This window comes from Mesocricetus auratus, unplaced genomic scaffold (assembly GCF_017639785.1).
Source record: "Mesocricetus auratus isolate SY011 unplaced genomic scaffold, BCM_Maur_2.0 Super-Scaffold_6730, whole genome shotgun sequence".
Classification (NCBI taxonomy): Eukaryota; Metazoa; Chordata; class Mammalia; order Rodentia; family Cricetidae; genus Mesocricetus; species Mesocricetus auratus.
The window spans coordinates 81,625,899-81,642,297 of record NW_024429184.1 but is presented as its reverse complement, the minus strand read 5'-3'; the positions used below and the strand labels follow the sequence as shown (position 1 = coordinate 81,642,297).

At 42.0% G+C, this 16,399-nt stretch overlaps 1 protein-coding gene across 9 annotated transcripts in view; it reads left to right on the top strand.

The window, feature by feature from the left end:
• The window catches only part of Mro (maestro), a 34,955-nt gene extending 33,918 nt beyond the window's left edge, over positions 1–1,037 (top strand). For all 9 annotated transcript variants that reach the window (XM_040741615.1, XM_021229813.2, XM_013116732.3 and 6 more), the window contains 2 exons: positions 398–505; positions 817–1,037. In XM_040741615.1, coding sequence (XP_040597549.1) covers positions 398–505; positions 817–870 — 162 coding nt within the window. In that variant the 3' untranslated portion in view covers positions 871–1,037. The remainder of the gene's footprint in view (positions 1–397; positions 506–816) is intronic.
• Positions 1,038–16,399: the final 15,362 nt, after the last annotated feature.

Genomic DNA, 16,399 nt, shown 5'->3' with positions numbered 1-16,399 from the left:
ACTTCCCCTTTGACCTGTCTCTGCCCAATTCAACATCTGCTGGTGCTGGCTAGATAGGTAAGGCCAGGTCCCCAAAGGATGACGGGACTGGGTGAGGTGCAAAGAGTTCTACAAAAATCTCTTTGGGGAAGGGGAGGAAGAGAGATTGTGGATGAGTGTAATTGTGTGTTCATGGCAGAGCTGTGCCCTCTCCAGGTGCCACAGACCAAGCCACAGCCGTTTCACAAGCAGAAATCCTTCAAGTTTCAGGCTCACAAATAACCTGAAAATTACTTTCCCAGCCTCGGTGGTTCTGACCTTAGATTGGCTACAGTCCTTTGGGATCACCTTCCCTGCCTGGGATTCTAGAATTCCCTAGAAGTTTGGACAAATGGAGGGCAATGTTATTTTCCCTCAGGCTTGCAAAACGACTGTTCAGGCCTGTGTTCCGTACCTGAAACCCAGGAGGGAGCAGTGTTTCCAAAGTGAAGAAGATCAGAGGAACCCCAGGCTTTCCCGGCAGCTGGTGAGTGAGTCAGGGCAGGAGAGTATTCTCCTGGGAGTCCCTCACCTTCAGGTACATAACACCGGAAGTGAGGCCAGTGCAACAGGAAGTTACCTCCTCCTACCACCTGAAATAGCGCAGGCTAGTATTGCAATTGTAATGGGGCCATGTACAAGGTCCATGGGTGATGTACAAGGGCAAGATTGCTGAAAGATGATACACAGTGTTATCATTCGCTCAGTTCTAGTCATTGGCTGCTTCCACTCAGGCCTCTTCTTCCGGTGTCCTGCCTGGCAACCTCCCTCACACGTACCTTTTCTGATTTCTTCCAGAGCCATTATCATCCCGAGGTCCTGCTGTTCCTCTATGCTAACAAAATCCTCTGAGTCCCGAGAGGCAGAGAAAGTAGCCCCATGTGAGTGCTGCTGTCTCATTGGGTACCTCTTTGACTCTTCTCATGGGATTGTTATAGAAAAGAAGATGTCAGAGAGCAACTGGGGGGGGGATTACCCTGGAATTGTATCTCTGCACCCAAAGTAAAATTCTAAATTACTTTCATGGATCTCATTTCTTCCCTATACAAACAAATTTGTTGAGAGGTATATACTTCCTTTTCTAAATTGTGTGTGTGTGCACATATATTCACGCAATTGTGGAGGTCAGAAGACAACCTCAAATACTGTTCCCCAGGCATCATATACCTTTCCATTGAAAGAGGGTCCTTTAGCTGACTGGAGCTTGCAGATTAGGCTAGGATTGATGGCTGATGAGCACCCCAAGATCCCAAGATCTGTCTCCTCCACTGAGCACTGGGATTATAACTATACCCCAGTGAACGCAGCTTTTTTTTAACGTCTTCTCTTATATATTAGATAACTCATATGTTATATCTTGACCATAGTTTCCCTCCATCCATTCCTCCCAGTCCATTTCCCACCTCCTCTTCCAAAGATCCACTACTCCTCTGTTTTCCTTGAGAGGGAGGGGGAGGAGGAGGGGGAGAGGGAGTGGGAGGAGGAGGGGGAGAGGGAGGGGGGAGGAGGAGGGGGAGGGTGCAAGCACACGTTTCTCAGGATATCAACCAAACATGGCTTAACAAGGTACAAACTCTCATATCAAGGCAACCCAATCAGAGGAAAAGGGTCCCAAGAGCCACAAGGGTTGAGGACACCACGAGAACAAGGCCTGTGGAATCAACTAAGCAGGGCTCATAAGGGCTCACAGAGACTGAAGTGGCAAGCATGGACCCTGTTTGGGTCTGAGCTAGGTCCTTTGTATATGTATATATATATGTCCATGTATATATAGCATGGTGTTCTTGTGGGACTCTCAACAGTGGAAGTAGAGGTGTGGGTGTCTCTGACTCTCTTCCCAGCTTTTATTTTTAATTGTGGGTTTGTGTGTCTTTGTTTACGATGGTTTGCTGTTTGCTTTTGACATCTTTTTGAAGATACCAAGAAGTAGTTTGCAAAGTGTCTTAAATTTCTCATGATCTTCAAATGTCATTGTCTTAAAGATCATCTTAAAAAAAACACACCAACAATGAAAAGAAATATTGTCAAAAATCCACAGGATGATGATAACTTGTGGGATAAAAACAGTAACATTTACTGAGAGTGCTTACAAGGTATTGGGTACTGTGGTGGTTTGAATGATAGTGGCCCCATAGGCTCATATATTTGAATGCTTGGATCTCGGCTAGTGGAACTGTTTGGAAAGGGTTGGAAGGTGTGTCTTTGTTGGAGGAGGTGTCTCACTGAGAACACACTAGACCCAGTCTCTCTCTCTCTGCCACTGCCTGTGGATCACAATATGAAGTTCTCAGCTACTGATCCAGCACCATGCCTGTCTACTTCCTGCCAGGAAGATCCTGGACTAACCCTCTAAAACTGTAAGCAAACCCCAATTAAATGCTTCTTTTTATAAAGATTTCCTTGGCTATGGTGTCTCTTCAGAGCAACAGAATAGTAACTAAGATAGGCTCTAATAACTTCTTGGAAGTATTATTAATGCAACAACTGTATGTAATAGGTGTTAAGAAAAGATAACCATACATAGGGTATGAGTATTGATGGTCAGTTTATTAAGGAAAACTACTCACATGAGAAACTGATAACCAGATTGGTGCTCCGAGAAATTCAGTTTCAGTCACACTCCGAGACTGGACCGGAACCCTAAAAAGAGGGCAAGGGCCTCTCTCCTCAGCTCTTTAGTCTGCACACCTATACACACCTGTAGCCATGCCCAAAATGGGTGTGGTCAGCGCTCAGGTGCCTAGGTCTCTCTCTACAATTCCCTTTTTAGTCTAAAGAAAAGGTTTAGACTTAAAACAAAACTAAATTGTGTCAATATGCAAAATGTCTTAAACATATATAAATCATATATATATAGAAGATGATAAGGATAGTTACTCATCAAACATTGTGAATAGAAAGACCTTACACAGTATGACAAATTGTGATAAACGAATTATAATTCATCAGAAGATATTATAATTTACCTATATCCCATGCAAAGTATATCTAAACATTAAACTTACCTGAAAAAGATGCCCAAATCTGAACACCTTCTAATCCCAACCCTAAACAACTGAAAACTAACCCTTAAACAAATGTAAATTATCCTTTAATGTCAACAGTAGGGAAAAGATGGTAAATGTCAGTTCAGATGCATCAAGTTGGATCAGGTTGAATCAATGAAGTAGGGTCCCATTTTCTTTATGGAAAGTTCAGAGATTGCTGTTAGGGAATTCTTTGTTCTCTGTGGAGGACATAAACGTTAATGTCATCAAAGAAATTTCAACTTTTATATGTATGCATACTGGGAAAGGCAACAATAAGTAAGATAATGAGGGAAATTAGACTTTCAGAGAAAGAACCGAGCATAGACAAATGACAGTTCATAGATTTTGTTTTCTTCTGTCTTACATCAATTGGCTTCTCGATATAATATAGAAACTCTGAATTTTATTTTAGCAACATGCTTGGATTTAGAGGAGGAAAGCCAGATCCACCTCCAAAAGCCAGTATTGGTTTAAGTGAATTGGGACTAAAAGAGTACTAGGAAGTAAAGAGAAATAGATTTTTGTAAAGATATAGGTTAAGAGAACTAGACATTGGTACCAAATGTCAGATTCTTCTTTGTGTGATGGTTCTTTCTGATAGCTATCCTCTCTTCTTTAGGTATCTACACGTTTAGTGTCTTCTTGCTTTTTGGAGATGGGTTTTTCTGTTAAGACAAGAACAAAACACTTCCCTTTTTTGTGAGGTCTCCATGCACCTTATGGGATATGACTTTGTGGATGATCATTCCTCATCCCTACATTTCTCCTGTTCAGAGTGAATCTTGATCAATTTTGATGGTATCCAAAGCTTTTCTTCTCCTGCGGAAACAAAGGCAAAACCCCTTCCCCAATGTAACACATATCCTGGTTTCCATACTGAGGTCATTACATCCTTGAAATACACCTGCTGATTTAGTACAGAAGTTTTTTCTATAGTCCGGTGTCTTTTTGAAGCTGTTTGGCCATCACCTCTAATATGTGTGTGATAACAGGATCAGCCTTTTCAGAGCTAAGAGCAGTGGCCCATTGAAACCCCGAAAATGTGTCTATAGTGTGGTCCACATGTTTTAAATTTCCAGATTCTGGAAAGTGAAACACATCCATTTGCCAAATTTCATTTCTATGTATACCTTTGGGATTACGGCCTGCTGGTAATGGAGTTTGATTATAGAATGAACAGGTTGGGCAGTTTCTTACTATTCCTTGGCTTGTTGCCAAGTGATGGAAAGATCTTTTTTTAAGCCTTTGCTATTTACATGTTTTTTTAATGAAATTTTGAGGCTTCTAGCACACTTCCTATTAATAAACGATCAATCTCATCATTGCCTTGTGCTAAAGGACCTGGCAGACCTGTAAGGGATCTGATGTGTGTTTTACATATATAGGATGAGTCCTATTCCTGATAGTTTACATATCATCAAGAATAAATTCAGTGGTCTCAATGTGTAAAACAACTCTCTCTGCATATTGAGAGTCAGTAACTATATTGAGAGGCTCTGTAAAATCCATAAGTACCATGAGAATGGCATACAATTTGGCCTTTTGTTGTACAGAGTTATAAGAGCTTTGAACTACTTTACTTATATTTGCTGATTTATATCCTGCTTTACCTGATTTGCTTGCATCAGTGTAAAATGTAGGGACTCCAGAGATTGGTGTTTTTCTTATAATATGTGAAAGGATCCAAATTGTTTTCTTTATAAATTTGATTCTCTCAATTTTGGGGTAATTGTTGCTAATTGTTCCCAAAAAGTTACTGCAAGCCCTTTGCCAATATTCATTATCCTTTATAAGGAGGAAATTTCCTCGTTAGTTAAAGTTACTATAATTTCTGCTGGATCCCTTCCAGTTAGTTGATGGAGCTTTAATTTGCCTTTAGAAATCAAATCAGAGATCTTTTCTTTATATGTCTTTAGTTTTTTATTATGTGGCAGAAATATCCATTCTAGTATGATATCTTCCCTCTGCATCAAAATCCCAGAGAGGTATTCTCTAGATGGTAAAATAACCAGAATACAGTCTAGTAGTGGATCCACATGGTCCACATGTGCTTCTAGTATTCTCTTTTTTACCAATTCTAATTCTTTTTCAGCTTCAGCTGATAATATTCGTGGACTATTTAAGTCCTTGTCCCCCTTTAGGACAATCTTAAGATGTTTCAAATCATGCCCTTATACTCCAATAATTGTCTGTAGTTGAGAAATCTCTCCTAGTAATTTTTGAAGATCATTAAGAGTCTGGTAACAATCTCTCCTGATCTGTACTTTTTGTGATCTAATTTTTTGTAGATCTATTTAAAACCTAAATAATTGATAGAATCCCTTATTTGTATTTTTTCATGGGTGATCTGTAATCCCCAGTGAGGTAAAATTTCTTTTACTGTCTCAAATATCTTTTCCAACATTCCTTCCTTTGTATCAGCCAACAATATATCATCAATATAATGGTAAATTATGGATTATGGAAATTGTTTGTAAATTATTTCCAAAGATTTTTGCACAAAATATTGGCACAGGGTGAGGCAATTTAACATTCCCTATGGCAAGACCTTTCATTGATACCTTCTAACAGGCTGAGAATTGTTATAGGTAGGCACCGTGAAAGCAAAATGTTCCTTGTAAAGGTATAGTGATGAAGCAATCTTTTAGATCAATGACTATAATAGGCCATCCTTTAGGTATCAGAGAAGGCAATGATATCCCAGACTGTAGACATTATTTTATTGATGACTCTCAGGTCTGTAAACATTCTCCATTTACCAGATTTCTTTTTGATAACAAATACAGGGGAATTCCAAGGGCTAGTAGATTCTTCAATATGTCCAGAATTTAGCTGTTCCTGACCAGCTTTCCTAAAGCCTCTAGCTTCTTGGAGGTCATAGGCCATGCCCTACCCAGACAGGTTCATCTGTTAGCCATTTTAAGGGTAGGGCTTTTGGTTCCTCTGTAGGTTTGGTACTTGTATTCTGTTTATGTACAGCTTGGATGGTCGGTATCTGTTTTCTGTAGTGCCTTACAATATTTTCTCTACCACCAAGAGCTTGTTTATGATTCATATAATCTGGAGGAATGTTAATCTGGGTATTCCATTATAGCAATAGATCCCTCCATAAAGCCACCATTGTATTTGAGATGAATTTTCAAGCACCACTGATAGTAGATGGTCCCAATCCTCAGGGGTCACCCTATTTGTGCTTGCCCATGAGTTCAGTAACTATCAGACATAAAGTGAATGTGTACCATAAAATACAACAACCTCCTTGATTTCCTTTATATCTTTTAGCTGTATTGGCTCTAACTGATATGCAACAAAGCCATTTGGGTGTTTTTTCATTGCTGGTTTTTCAGTCATACTGGAAAAAAAACCACAGGAGAGGGCATAACAACCTTAGGAAGGTCTTCCTGGCGTCTGAAACCTCTTTCATGACCTGTTGTTTGTATATCTTATTCTGATGTATCAGATTGAAGGTCTATTCACCATTGTTTCTCTGAGTGTGTGAACTTCTTGGTTCAAATAAATTTCTAAGCACTTCATAGAATCGGTCAGTTTTTTCGATTCATCATTTATACTCGATTTCAAACATTTAATAGTCTCATCCTCAGATATTACCTGAATGGCATGTAAGTTGCCTTCCAGAAATGGTGTTCTATCTGATAGTTGGTCATTATCCTCAGACATGGAACAAATTTTTCCTTAAGTTTTCCAATCCGAAGTTCCAGTCTTTGAGTTTTATTACTTGAGTCATCAGACATGGAACGAGTTGTTTCTGCTAGCCCTTTAATGCTATATTGCATTGATCCTATCTTGATCATTAAAGCAGCAGTCATGGAACAAATCCTGTCTTTTAGTTGGCAATTTTTGTGTTCTAGGTAGCCCACTCTGTTGGTTATTTCCCCATTGTCCTCAATATTCTGAATCCTTCTCCCTAATTTGCCAATAGTTTGCACAAATTCCTTGTTCTTTGCTCTATTATCAAACCCTCTCTTCCAGGATATTATATGTATTATAAGCTAATCACTAGCATTAGACACAGCTATATATTGGGCAGGTCATAATCCTCTCCCAGGATGTCATCCATATAAGAAGCAAAAAGATCACTAACATTCTGCATTGTAAGATTATCCACCATTGGTATAGAATAGTTAATCTTATTTATTATTACTTAAACTACAGGAATGCAATGCTTACCTTCAGCAATTTCCTAGTTTTGAGGCTGAAGTGTTTATTTTTACCTGTGGATCTTAACTTGCATTAGCTATGCTTAGCCAGCAGGAGGCTCAGAGCAGAATCCTGTCACCCACGGTTTTTCCGTTCCATATTGACTCTGAAAAATTCTAAGTGGCTTTCACATAGTTAGAATGGGCAGGATTTTGTCAAAGGGGGAGGGGGGTGAAAACGAGTTCCCTGTAAATTGTGGGCAGCAGGACACGACAGGTCACGGAGCCAGATCTTGTGCCACTTCAAGCACAGCGCAGCATGGGGCAGGAGGTGAGTGGCCACGGGGCCAGGATGCACGATGAGTGGCTGGCGGCGGGCACCCTGCTGGAGCTGGGAAGACGGCTGGTGCAGGTAGGGAGGGAGGGCAGGGAGGAGGGCAGAGGAAACTTGCAGCGATTGGGGCTTGTGGTGTTGGGCTTTGCTGCTGCTGTTCGGGTTGTTGGTAGCCAGCATGGCAGACTGTATGGCAGATGCGACCTGGTGCTTCAGGGACCTCTGCAGGTGGTGAGTATCGGGGTTGACCAGAGAGGTTTCATCTCCTTCAGCAACGGTGTGGGGGCCGGAGAATCCCAAATCTGACACCAGCTGTTAACAAAAGATTACATGGGATATGGATATTGATGGTGAATTTATTAAGGAAAACTACTCACAAGAGAAACCGATAACCAGATTGGTGCGCTGAGAAATCCAGTCTCAGTCGCACTCTGAGAGCGGACCAGAATCTCGAAAAGAGGGTGAGTGCCTCTCTCTTCAGCCCTTTATTCCGCATGTAGTTATGCTCGAAACAGGCGTGGTCAGGGTCACAGGTGCCTAGGTCTCTCCCTATAAATAGGTGCATAATAGCATGTCTTTATTGGGAGTGGGCACGTGCCATGGTGTGTGTGTATGGAGGTCAGAGGACAATTTGTGGGAGTCAGTTCTCTCTTTGCACCATGTGGGTTCCAGAATTGAACTCAGGTGGTCAAACTTGGCAGCAAGCACCTTTATGTGCTGAGCAATCTCACTGGCCCGGATATAGGTGCTATTATAGCTAGAAACAGAGGAAATTAAATAACTTGCCCAAGATAAACTGTGGTGTCTGCGCCACAAACAAGTCCAAGGTATCAGGAAATACAAGACAAGATGTCCAATCATTTGTGCTAAGAGAATGTGTCTGCAGCCTTTATTGCCAGGAGGTAGCAGCCTTCTATACAGATTTACAGCACAGTGGAGAAACCCCAGGTGTAAGAGCTAGTGTTTTCCTCGTACTAGATGTTGATGTCAGGTGGGCAAGGCCAGTGCTGTAAGCCAGGACTAGAGAACAGGATGCACCTGTGGCTATCAGCTGACAAACAACTCAGAGACCCCATGGGGGCTAGGGCCCAACAATAAACAGTAGGGCTAGACCTTAGGTCCTGAATTTCTGGAAGCTCAATTATTCTCCATCAAATCATTGGTGGGTGATTAGAAATGTGAAGAACAATGGACACTATCACCCACTTCTGATCTTCTACTCAACCCAGATAATTCTTGCTCTTGTCTGCACTTACCAAGACTTTATGATCAGGGGTTGTTTCTAAAGCTTTCCTGTTCCTGAAAGGCCAGCTCTAAGCAGGTCAGAGAGATTGGAGAACAGGTTGTGGACCAGGAATGTTATCGGGACAGATGCACAGACACACACAGGAACTTAATCTGAGGGCTGAAGCTTAATTCTTTTATTTTTCTCTTGGCTGGATGCTCTTTTTACTTTTTTTCTGTTTTGATTTTTCTTTTAGTTTTTTCTTCGCAGTTGCTCTCCTTCTACATCTTTCCTGATGGTCTCCTTTTAACTCTTGCCTGATGTCTTCCTTCTATTTCTTCCCCTATAGTTCCCTTCTATTTTATCCCAGATGTTTTTCTCCTATATATTTCCTTCTCCTTCTGTCTCTTATTTTCTTATCCCTTTTGTACCTCCTAATACAAAGATTTCTATGCAAAAAAATTACTTCACAACCACAAGTTACATATTCTCCAAAAACAAACTAAAATCTTCACACAGAAATCACATGAAGATAACAAGACATGTTTTTCTTAAAAGTCCACAAGGCAATGATTCCTTTATTATTAATTAACAAAGTTTTAAGCAAGCTCATTGTATTTCAACCAGTTTTTTTTGTTTTTTTTGAACCAGCAGGCAGCTGTTGCAGTTTCAGTGTAACAGATTTCTATTCTAAGAAACAGAATTATAGAATTACTATTCTTAGAAGTTTCTCTAAAGAAACTTTAAATGAGTGGTCAGTTCACCATCTGTTTTCCCTTACATACAATAGGGTCATTTAATTTCCTTTTACAAGGTGCATACTAGGGCCTGTGGTTAGTTCTGTAAGTTATATGACCAAGAAACTAGGCCTGTCCTTGGGTGTAGGAACATAATTGTTCTCTTTAGTTTTTCCACAGGTAAGATTCAAGGGTCTAAGTTGCTCAAAACCTTCGTGTTCACTGGGCGTTGGTGGCACATGCTTTTAATCCCAGCACTCGGGAGGCAGAGACAGGTGGATCTCTGTGAGTTTGAGGCCAGCCTGGTCTACAGATTGAGTTCCAGGACAGCCTCCAAAACAATACAGAAAAGACAAAACAAAACAAAACAAAACAAAAAAAAACCCTTGTTCATATTTTTCTCTGCAAATCTCATACCTAATAAAGGGGAAGGTGACTTCTAGCCTATTTTTTGCCTTTTTTGTGTCTCATATTGGAACAACTGGCAGAACAATTATTAACTGTCCTAACCACCTGTATCCGTTAGGTTAACTCAGAAAGACCAATTAAATCACAGATCTAACCAATCATTGCTCTTACAAAACTGATCTTCATTATGATCAAGTAAACTGCCCAATAAGGAGTGGGATTTTCCCATGAAGCCATCACACTATACTGGATACAGTGTGATCCTTTCATATAGTGATCACACCTTGCCAAATACAGCAGAAACATGGCAACAGCAAGAGTGTTGAAGAGTGGAAGCAAGGGACATTCTGGAGACCATCCTCCCCAGGCTTTGCCTCTCCAGGATGTACTCAGGATGGCTTTGTTATCCTCTGGGCTGTGTTCCACAAGCTCCACTGCTGTCCGCAGCTCCTCTGATATGGTCTCTGGCATCCCCCTATGCATCCATTCCAAATCTACAGTTAATTATTTGAACCAAGTATGTAATTTTATTAATCATTTATTGACTGATATTTTGGTGACCCATCCTCAACATTATCACTCTTACAAAAATATGCATCCAGGTGCAATAACGTGCATATTTCTAGTCCTGGTTATTTGGGAGAATGAAGTAGAAAGATCACTTAATGGCATGCGTTCAAGACTGGCCTGGGTAGCACGTTGTCTCCATATGAAAACGATTCTTTTCAAGACTGAATTGTTTAGTTCCTCCTTCCTACTAACCAGTTTACTCCCAGGCTTCCCTCACCACAGTTCTGTTGCCCTCACTGTGCACAGTCACTCCCAGAACACTGTGTTCAGTTTGGGAACTGGAAAGATCAACAAGGATAGAGAACACACAAGAGGTCATCAAAACACTGAGTGGTCTGAAGAGCCATTCTCAGAACTGGGAGAGCAGTTTCTGTGCTGTCTCTGAGAAACATAGAGATGAGGGTGTTTAGGAGTGTCCTGGAAGAGAAAGAATGCAGGCAGAGATGGCAACATGATATCAGGTGCCAAGAACCCGTAGGGCTTCCTCCTTCCAATCCTGTAGCTGGTGACAGCAGGAGTTGTAAGCAGTGACTTACACTGAACATCAGGTGCCATGGATCTGAGCCATAGACTCTTTTCCTCACCAGACACTGGACTGCTAAAGACAGCTAGATAGGTTTCAAAGCTAGTGCAGATCCGTTTAATGAGAAAGTGGCATGAGAAACAATTGAATTTTGATGAGATTCAGAAATGGTGGCAATAGGTCATGGCCTTACCCTGTGGGGTTGCATGCTTTGCAGTAGAAAAGATAATGTAGTTAATGTCCCTGAGCTGATATGATGTCTAGTTTCTGTGGTAGCCCACTGTTAGTATACCCAATGAATTCCCCCCTCATCGCCATGTCCTGTGTAGCCTTCTGCTCTTGAACCTAGATTCATACCGTGGCATGCTTTACCCATCAGAATATGGTGAGAGTACACTGTGCCCATTCTAGAATCTCTGACAGCTTCCTTTTTTGCAGAAGGCCAGCTTCTGCATAAGACAAAGTAACCACAAATCCCTGAGATCACCTTGGGGAAAGATGGGAGCATGGCCTACAGCAACATCTGAGACCCAGAACTAGGACCCAAGCTGGATGGTCCATTCACATCCCAGTTCTTCAAGCTCTCTTGACTGACACCACAAGAAGACAAGGAGCTGTCTCCATAAAGCTCATGTGTGTTGTAGAACTGAGACTAAGGAATCAAACGATTGATAGTTCCAGTCTTTCACATAGCAACAGAACCAAGAAGGTCTCCTTGCCATTTGTTTTGTCAGTTCTGTAACTCTCACATCAGAAGTGCTCAGGACATAAATGATGATCAGGGAGGGGGAAAACCATCTGAAGCCATGGCTCTTTCTTGAGAGAGCCCATTTTGACAAAGGAGGGTCATCACTTTCTTATAAGGGTTCTCCAGGTTATCTCAAATGTCCCCTCGTTCAAAAGATGCCTGTGATGGTTCATTTTCACTGTTCACCTGATTGGATCACCTAGAAAACACACCTGTGTGGGAGCATTTCCAGAAAGGGCAGACTGAGAAAACCCATCCTGAGTGACAGGGATTCCCAGTCCATGAACCGAGATCCCAGCTGGAACAAAAATAAAAGGAAAGCAGGAAGCCAGCTGGGTGTCAGCATTTGTCTCTTTGTTTCCTGACTTCCGTGAGGTAAGCAGTCTCCCTTGCTATGCACTTATACCACCATGGGTTCAGCCTCACTCGGTGGAAGTACCAAGTGGAAGTCTCCTCTCAGAAGGTCCTGAAACTTTTCCTCCTCTAAGTTATTTGTCTTGAGTATTTTGTCACAGCAGTGAGAAACATGACTTTTACAATGCCTAATGATTTGAGGGCCAGCCTAAAGGTTGTGTTTTGACATTTATTCCTTCTTATCCTTAGATACAAAGAAGTTGAATAAATGAAGGGAAATAGAATATCAAGTTGTTGTCACACTAAGTGCTACATGGCTAGAGCTACGAGGAAAGCCTGGACCCTACTTCAGGCTGGGAAGAAAGGAAGCTTGCGAGATAGGTCATTCTTTTTTTTTAAGATTTATTTATTATGTATACAGTATTCTGCCTGCATTCATATCTGCATGCCAGAAGATGACACCATATCTCATTACAAATTGTTGTGAGCCACCATGTGGTTGCTGGGAATTGAACTCAGGTCTTCTGGAAGAGCAGTCAGTGCACTTAACCTCTGAGCCATCTCTTCAGCCCCAGATAGGTCATTCTTAAAGAGTATGAGAGATTTCAAAGGAAGCTGGGAACCTGATGGATGCATTTGTATGAATGAATAGAAGCCCGTGGGGCTCCAGGCAACAGAGTCATTAGGTGGGGAGATGCTTCACACTTCATTAAAACCAGTGTAGTGTGTGTAAGACGGCAGCATGGGCTGTGTCTTAGGGTTTTCTAATGCTGTGAAGAGACACCAGTGTAGCTTGAGTTTCTCTCCTGCCCACCATTTCTCAAATAGCAACTGAGGATTAAAATTAGTTATGAACTCTTTGGCCTAGTAGCCCAGGCTGATTATTAACTAGCACCTACATATAAATTAACCAATTTCTGTTATTTTGCATTTTACCATGAGGCTCATGGCTTGTTACCTCACATCTTGCTTCCCCGGCAGCTGCTCAAGTCTCTGCCACCTCTGCCTTCTTCCTCCCTGTATTCAGTTTGGCTTTTCCACCTACCTCTATTCTGTTTGGATATTGCCCAAATTAACTCCTTTATTAACCAGTGGCAATAAGATATATTCACAGCATACAAGGGCATCCCACATCACACCAAGGCCACAACAACTCTTATTAAGAAAACACTTAATTGGGGTGGCTCACTTACAGTTTCAAAGGTTCAGTCCATTGTCTGCATGTCAGGGAGCATAGCAGCAGGCAGGCAGAGGTGCATGCTTGGCTTTCAGGCAACAGGAAGTCAACTGAAACACTGGGCAGCATCCTAAGCCTAGGAAACCTCAAAGCCTACCTCCACAGTGACACACTTCCTCCAGCAAGGCCACACCCACTCCAACAAGGCCACACCTCCTAATAGTATCACTACCTATGAAGTTATGAGGCCAGTTGCATTCAAACTACCACAGGTTCTCAGGGATGACTAGGAACTAGTGACATAAGATACAGTGATTTTATTCAGTATCCCAGGTTTTCTGTGGTGAATATGTATTACTTTTATAATCATAAAATTCTTGTGAAGATGGAGATGTCTGTTCCAACTGGTCCTACAGTCACTTTGCCCCAAATAAACACACAAAGATTTATATTAATTTATGAACCATTAACCCATGGCTAGGGATTCTTATTGGCTAGCTCTGTCTTAATTATTAACCCATTTCTATTAATCTATGTATTGTCACAAGGCTGTGGCTTACTCGTAATCCGGCATGTTACTCCTTGGGCAACGTGGCATCTCTTTTCCCTGCCTTCCTCTTCCCAGCTTTTTCCTGGTCTGGTAACCCCACCTATACTTCCTGCCTGGCTATTGGCCAACCAGTGTTTTATTCACAGCCTTGTAACAATACATTCTTGAAAAGATTTTGCCATGAAAAGAAAATGTCCATCCATGAAGTAATGCTGTGGGTGCCTAGGATGGTCTTGGATTCCTGGCTCCTTTCATGACAGTTTGTTTTAAACAGCTGGTCAAGAACTTGTAAATGACACACTTGATTATGAAAGAAGACTTCCCATTGATTATTGAATCACATCATTACTGAATCCGGATCATTTCAGTTTAGTCATTGTTGAACCTTTTCTTCATGAACTTATGTGTCAAATATTCTTAGAAAAACCTTGAATTCTAAAGCCTGGTGTAGTAGCATATGCCTGAAATCTTAGTAGTTGAGGAATAGAGGTAGGAGGCCCAGGAGTTCGAGGTCATCCTTGATTACACAATGCCTTTGAGGCCAGTCTTTCTACAGGAAACCCTGTCAGAACAACAACAAAAAGTCCCAGACAAACACTTGGGTTCAAGATGAAACTGACACATCCCAATCCTCTGTGGAGAGATGGTCTGATATGCAAAGGCCCTTATTACTTGCCAAATGAAGCCCAAATCCCCAAGGCAAACACTTACTGTTCTCTGCAGTATGTGCCAACCTGGGATCTCCCTTTGCCTCTCCTAAATCCCCTGTGTGGAATTCTTTGCTATCTCCTTCCTGTTTCCATCTATCACTCGTCAGAGACAGAGAGGATCTGGTGGGGCTGGGACCTGGCTGGGCCACGTGACTATGAGGAAGTCAATGCATCCATCACACCTCAGGTTGCTGGTCTGTTAAAAATAGACAATAACCCAATTCCTAGAGCAGCTGGACATCAAAGATTTCATTAAGCAACACTGAATGCTTGGTATGTTTCTTGGTAGGTGTAAGGAACTCCAAAATGTTCACTTTTGTTCTTAACTCTCAACCAGTTAGTCATGCATTTTCTATTCCTGCCCTCAGAGAAGTTCATTTCGTTGTATCCTTCAGATTGTGGACTCTGAAGCAGCTCTTCACCCTCCTCTCACAAATTCTCAAAGAATGTGGATTGGGCCGGGTGTTGGTGGTGCATGCCTTTAATCCTAGCACTTGGGAGGCAGGCAGAGGCAGGCGGATCTCTGTGAGTTCGAGGCCAGTCTGGTCTACAGAGCGAGTTCCAGGACAGCCTCCAAAACAATATAGAGAAACCCTGTCTTGAAAACAAAAGAAAACAAAACAAAACAAAAATGTGGATCAGAACTGGCCTGTCGTAGGCACTTTACAAAGACTAATTGAATTTGTTGAATGGAAAAATGTGGCACCTTAATCATCATGTATATAACTGTGTGTGTGTGTGTGTGTGTGTGTGTGTGTGTGTGTGTGTGTGTGTGTGTGTTTTTGGGGGATATGTGTATTTACATGTATATAGTTCCACATGTGTTTATAGGTGGATGGAGGAGGATAGCCTGGAGTTGAGACAACTCTGAAGCCATCCACCTTGTTGATTTGAACTCTCTCACTGACCCGGAGCCTACCCAGAAGGCCAGGCTGGCTGGAGAGCAAGCACATCAGCATGGGGTTTACAAGCGTTCACTGACACTAGCTCTTTCACCTGAGGACTGAACACAGGTCCTCATGCTTGTGTGATGGGCACCTTTCCTCACCTCAGGTTCTGCCATTTTAACAAACATTGTAATCATAACTGTTGTTTGTTCTCACTGAGGCCTTTGTTGGAGAGCTGTGGATGCTTGCTAGAGATGCAATACCTTTCTCTGCTCTGGGGTTCTGTTCATTTTAACGCAGTATTCCCAGGAGCTCTCTTAACAATTATATTTGTATCTTTGGGCAGTCTTTGGTCAATAATTAACACCTCTCCTTCTTTCGCAGAGTGATTGCTGTGTCATGTTCCTTTCCAGTTGACGAGTTTCCTGCAGCTGTTTGTAAATGTTAACCAGATCTTGGTTCCGTGTCTCCCTGCAAGAAGAAAAAGCTTTTCAGAAGCATAGATCTAAGAGTAGAATGCCATTTTTTGTGTCACACTCCTAAAGGCCACATCAAAAATGGGTGAGAGAAGTCCTCAGCTTTCCAGCATGCTGCCCACTGTGGCAGCTGATAGAGCTCCTTGCTGGAGAAGGGAGGAAGCTCCATTCTCAAGTGGGTGTCATTCATGTTAAAGGGTGCTATGGCCAAAGGCATGGCTCTCTGTTTTCACACAATCACTAGCTGATTCATAATCTTCCTCTCTCAGTCCACCCCTCCACAGCGCCCCCCACCCCACCCTGTGACATGTGAGGCCAGATGTCAGCTCTAGGTGTCTTCCTCTGTCGAGAGCTACCTTATAGTGTATTCTGAGGGTCTCTCACTGAATCTCACTGTTTAGGCTGGACTCAGTGACCATGCAACTTGTTGTCTCTACTGCCCTAGTCCTGGGGTGACAGACACACTACACCCAGCTATTTATTTAGATGGATGCCT